The sequence below is a fragment of the Photinus pyralis genome, unplaced genomic scaffold (genome assembly GCF_008802855.1).
Source record: "Photinus pyralis isolate 1611_PpyrPB1 unplaced genomic scaffold, Ppyr1.3 Ppyr1.4_LG5, whole genome shotgun sequence".
NCBI lineage: Eukaryota > Metazoa > Arthropoda > Insecta > Coleoptera > Lampyridae > Photinus > Photinus pyralis.
Genome location: NW_022170596.1, coordinates 2,553,593 through 2,559,483, shown reverse-complemented (window position 1 = coordinate 2,559,483; position 5,891 = coordinate 2,553,593). Strand labels below are relative to the sequence as shown.

At 41.1% G+C, this 5,891-nt stretch overlaps 1 protein-coding gene across 2 annotated transcripts; it reads left to right on the top strand.

Moving 5' to 3' along the window:
• The first annotated feature begins 4,258 nt into the window (after positions 1-4,258).
• Positions 4,259-5,891, top strand: LOC116172290 (peroxisomal N(1)-acetyl-spermine/spermidine oxidase-like). Of its 2 annotated transcripts, none has more exons than XM_031489477.1 (5): positions 4,259-4,641; positions 4,689-5,241; positions 5,284-5,489; positions 5,543-5,769; positions 5,830-5,891. In XM_031489477.1, exons 1-5 carry the CDS (start codon positions 4,265-4,267, stop codon positions 5,862-5,864), a joined length of 1,398 nt encoding a protein of 465 aa, XP_031345337.1. In that variant the 5' UTR covers positions 4,259-4,264; the 3' UTR covers positions 5,865-5,891. The 2 variants fall into 2 exon arrangements, with proteins under 2 accessions (XP_031345337.1, XP_031345336.1); XM_031489476.1 differs by having other exon boundaries at positions 5,537-5,769.

Sequence of the window (5,891 nt, the reverse complement as noted above, 5' to 3'; positions counted from 1 at the left end):
ATCTTGAGTCATGAATCCCGAATCCGGAATCCTGATTTCCAAATCCCAAATCCTAAATCTTGGATCTTGAATCTTGAATTTTAAGTCCCGATTCTTATGTCTTGAATTTTTAACTCTTGAGCCTCAGTCATTGAACCTTGCACCTTGACCTTAAACATTACACCTTGAACTTTGGATTTCGAACCTTGAATCTTGAAGCTTCAACCTTGATTCTTAAACGTTGAGCACTGAATCTTGAACCTTGAATCTTGAACCTTAAGTCCTGATTCTTATGTCTTGAGGTTTTAACTCTTGAGCTTCAGTCATTGAACGTTGCACCTTGACCTTAAACCTTGCACCTTGAACTTTGGATTTAGAACCTTGAATCTTGAAGCTTCAACCTCGATTCTTAAACCTTGAACTCTGCATCTTGAACCTTGAATCACGAACCTTGCCCCTTAAACATTGAATGTTGAACACTGAATCTTGAACCTTGAATCTTAAACCTTGCATCTGAAATCTTGTACCTTGAATCTTGAACCTTGGACTTTGCATTTTGAACCTGGAATCTTTAACGTTAAATCTTGAACATTGAATCTTGAACGTTGAATATTGCACATTGAATCTTGAACTTTTCATCTTGACCCTTGGATCTTGAATCATGAATCCCGAATCCGGAATCCTGATTCCCAAATCCCAAATCCTAAATCTTGAATCTTGAACTTTATGTCCCGATTGTTATGTCTTGAATTTTTAACTTTTGAGCCTCAGTCATTGAACCTCGCACCTTGACCTTAAACCTTGCACCTTGAACTTTGGATTTCGAACCTTGAATCTTGAAGCTTCAACCTTGATTCTTAAACCTTGAACTCTGCATCTTGAACCTTGAATCACGAACCTTGACCCTTGAACATTGAATGTTGATCTTTGAATCTTGAACACTGAATCTTGAACCTTGAATCTTGAACCTTGCATCTGAAACTTTGTACCTTGAATTTTTAACCTTGGGCTTTGCACCTTGAACCTGGAATCTATAACGTTGAATCTTGAACATTGAATCTTGAACGTTGAATATTGAATCTTGAACCTTTAATCTTGACCCTTGCATCTTGAGTCATGAATCCCGAATCCGGAATCCTGATTCCCAAATCCCAAATCCTAAATCTTGAATTTTGGATCTTGAATCTTGAACTTTAAGTCCCGATTCTTAATGTCTTGAATTTTTAACTCTTGAGCCTCAGTCATTGAACCTTGCACCTTGCCCTTAAACTTTGCACCTTGAACTTTGGATTTCGAACCTTGAATCTTGAAGCTTCAACCTTGATTCTTAAACCTTGAACTCTGCATCTTGAACCTTGAATCACGAACCTTGACCCTTGAACATTGAATGTTGATCTTTGAATCTTGAACACTGAATCTTGAACCTTGAATCTTGAACCTTGCATCTGAAACTTTGTACCTTGAATTTTTAACCTTGGGCTTTGCACCTTGAACCTGGAATCTATAACGTTGAATCTTGAACATTGAATCTTGAACGTTGAATATTGAATCTTGAACCTTTAATCTTGACCCTTGCATCTTGAGTCATGAATCCCGAATCCGGAATCCTGATTCCCAAATCCCAAATCCTAAATCTTGAATTTTGGATCTTGAATCTTGAACTTTAAGTCCCGATTCTTATGTCTTGAATTTTTAACTCTTGAGCCTCAGTCATTGAACCTTGCACCTTGCCCTTAAACTTTGCACTTTGAACTTCGGATTTCGAACCTTGAATCTTGAAGCTTCAACCTTGATTCTTAAACCTTGAACTCTGCATCTTGAACCTTGAAGCACGAACCTTGGCCCTTGAACATTGAATGTTGAACTTTGAATCTTTAACACTGAATCTTGAACCTTGAATCTTGAACCTTGCATCTGAAACTTTGTACCTTGAATCTTTAACCTTGGGCTTTGCACCTTGAACCTGGAATCTTTAACGTTGAATCTTGAACATTGAATCTTGAACGTTGAATATTGAATCTTGAACTTTTAGTCTTGACCCTTGCATCTTGAGTCATGAATCCCGAATCCGGAATCCTGATTCCCAAATCCTAAATCTTGAATCTTGAATCTTGAACCTTAAGTCCCGATTCTTATGTTTTGAGTTTTTAACTCTTGAGCCTCAGTCATTGAACCTTGCACCTTGCCCTTAAACTTTGCACCTTGAACTTTGGATTTCGAACCTTGAATCTTGAAGCTTCAACCTTGATTCTTAAACCTTGAACTCTGCATCTTGAACCTTGAATCACGAACCTTGGCCCTTGCACATTGAATCTTGAACACTGAATCTTGAACCTTGAATCTTGAACCTTGCATCTGAAACCTTGTACCTTGAATCTTGAACCTTGGACTTTGCATCTTGAACCTGGAATCTATAACGTTGAATCTTGAACATTGAATCTTGAACTTTTAATCTTGACCCTTGGATCTTGAGTCATGAATCCCGAATCCGGAATCCTGATTACCAAATCCCAAATCCTAAATCTTGAATCTTGAACCTTAAGTCCCGATTCTTATGTCTTGAGTTTTTAACCCTTCAGCCTCAGTCATTGAACCTTGCACCTTGAACTTTGGATTTCGAACCTTGAATCTTGAAGCTTCAACCTCGATTCTTAAACCTTGAACTCTGCATCTTGAACCTTGAATCACGAACCTTGGCCCTTGAACATTGAATGTTGAACTTTGAATCTTGAACACTGAATCTTGAACCTTGCATCTGAAATCTTGTACCTTGAATCTTGAACCTTGGACTTTGCATTTTGAACCTGGAATCTTTAACGTTGAATCTTGAACATTGAATCTTGAACGTAGAATATTGAACATTGAACCTTGATCTTTTAATCTTGACCCTTGCATCTTGAGTCATGAATCCCGAATCCGGAATCCTGATTCCTAAATCCCAAATCCTAAATCTTGAATCTTGGATCTTGAATCTTGAATTTTAAGTGCCGATTCTTATGTCTTGAATTTTTAACTCTTGAGCCTCAGTCATTGAACCTTGCACCTTAACTTAAACCTTGCACCTTGAACTTTGGATTTAGAACCTTGAATCTGGAAGCTTCAACCTTGATTCTTAAACCTTGAACTCTGCATCTTGAACCTTGAATCACAAACCTTGGCCCTTGAACATTGAATGTTGAACTTTGAATCTTGAACACTGAATCTTGAACACTGAATCTTGAACACTGAATCTTGAACACTGAATCTTGAACCTTGCGTCTGAAACCTTGTACTTTCAATCTTGAACCTTGGACTTTGCATCTTGAACCTGGAATCTTTAACGTTAAATCTTGAACATTGAATCTTGAACGTTGAATATTGAATCTTGGAACTTTTAATCTTGACCCTTGCATCTTGAGTCATGAATCCCGAATCCGGAATCCTGATTCCCAAATCCCAAATCCTAAATCTTGAATTTTGGATCTTGAATCTTGAACTTTAAGTCCCGATTCTTATGCCTTGAGTTTTTAACTCTTGAGCCTCAGTCATTGAACCTTGCACCTTGAACCTTGAATCACGAACCTTGGCCCTTTAATATTGAATGTTGAACTTTGAATCTTGAAAACTGAATCTTGAATCGTGAATCTTGAATCTTAAATCCCCAATCTCATGCCTCGGACCTCGAACCCCGCCTCTCGAACCTCCAATCCCGAATCCTGAATCCAGAACCCCGGACCCCGAATTCTGAATGTTGATCCAAAGCTTTGAACCTTCAACTTTGAAACAAAAATTTCGAATTTGGGATTTTGAATTTTGGACACGTAAACTTCCACTATCAAAGTTTTGGGTTCCAGATCTGGAACTGAAATGAAGAAGAGGAAGCAGATCCTTCATTCTTCAAGGCGAATAAAACTCAAGAGCGTGCATTTCTTAAATACAAAGAACATCCATTCAGAAATGGACATTTTGAGATCTTTGAGGACCTGAAACCATAAAATGAAGAAGGAGACCAGAGGGTTATGAGGTTCTGAGATCATGATGCCTCAGTTCTCGAGATCCCGCGGCGTTGAAGTTTAGAAAACCTGAGTTTTAAGATATTGACTTCAATCTTGAGTATTGAAGGTTGGATCCTAAAGCACCAACCTTGAATCTTGTATCTCAATTTGGACCTTCGACCTTATCTTGCAACTTCGAATCGAACCTTCAAAACTATCGCCAGCTATATGAGACCTCGACCTTTTAGATAATTAATGACGATAACTAATCTTACTTATGCTACGCACGTACTCAATAGCGAAAACAACAAATGGCGAGCACTCGCATCGTAATAGTAGGCGCAGGGGCCGCGGGTATCTCGGCCGCCTCCCGCCTGATCGAGAACGGTTTCAGTAACTTCGTCATTTTGGAAGCCGAGGACCGAGTCGGCGGCCGAATCTGTACGAGACGCCTAGGTGATGGGGTAGTCGATTTGGGAGCGCAGTACTGCATCAAGGATAGCGTCGTCCATCGCTTGGTGAAGGATCTGGATCTGTTGGAGGAGAGGAACGTCTCGACGCACGTGTACCACTCCCAAAACGGCAGGTTGGAGGAGAGTTTTGTGAAAAAGCTGCAGGACAAGGTTGCCGAATTGTATCACCGAGGCGAGGTGAAGAACGTTGAGTGGAAGCAGTACCTTGAGGACCAGTATGTCAATTACCAAATGCGCGAGTGCCGATCATCTTTCGTTTCAGTTTTGACGATGAGTTCACCAACCTCTTTCACGACGAGCGCGAACGGTTACTCGCGAAGGACAATTTCGACTTTGTGAAGAAGCTCATGCTGCGTGGTACTGGATCGATTTGTCTGAACGGAGTATATGGTGCGGCCAGTGGGGAATTTACACGTGATTTCAGCCTCCAATGGAAAACGCACGGATACCAAGTGTTTCTAAATTTCCTAATGAAGAAACATCGCCGAGCTCTTCAGTTTGACAGCAAGGTCATTTTGAAGAGCGAGGTTACAAAAATTGAGTGGGGAGGAGAATGTGGAGCAAAGGTCATCTGTACCAATGGATTGCAGTATTTGTGCGATTGCGTAATCGTAACCGTGTCTTTAGGGGCGTTGAAGGAGCAACACAACACACTTTTTTCACCCGCACTTCCGACGAGGAAACAAAAAGCCATCGAGATACTAGGATTTGGGTCCATCCTCAAAGTGTCCTTTTGCTTTTCCAAGAAATGGTGGTCGGACAACGACTTCGCATTCGCATGGGGCGAAAAGGACTTGAAGGACGCGCTGAGAGAGGTAAGTGGGCAGTCAAAGGCCTTTTCTGTACCGGCGTTTTAGGGCGAGCACCCCTGGATGACCAACTGTATGGGATTCTGCCTGGTTCCCAATAACTCCAACGTCCTAACGACATGGTTTGTGGGAAGCTACCTCGCAACGCTTGAGACCATCAGTGACGGTGTGCTTTTAGATGGCGCTCACTGGTTATTGCAAAGATTTCTTGGGGGAACCTTTCGAAATATCACCAAACCCGTAAAGCTGGAGCGGTAAGTAGTACAACTGGAAAGGTACGATCCAATCCGATTTTCTTCAGCAATAGCTGGTGCACCAACCCCCATTTCGGCGGCATGATTTCCTACGAAACCTTGGACAGCATACGGTGCGGAGTAACTGGAGAAGTTTTAGCGGAAACTTTGGTTTCGAAAGTCGGCACTCCTCAACTTCTGTTTGCCGGCGAGGCTACGAATAAGGTCGGCTATGGATCGGTTAACGGTGCCGTTTTGTCCGGTTTCAGGGAAGCAGATAAAATTATAAACTTTTATAAACGTAATTAATTGTTCGAAAAAGGAAGATTTTGTGCTTCATTTACAACTAATTCTTCCTCAGTTCCCTGGATCCCAAATCCAAAATTCCAATACTAGTGCCGGATCAGGGGTTCCCAAATTTAC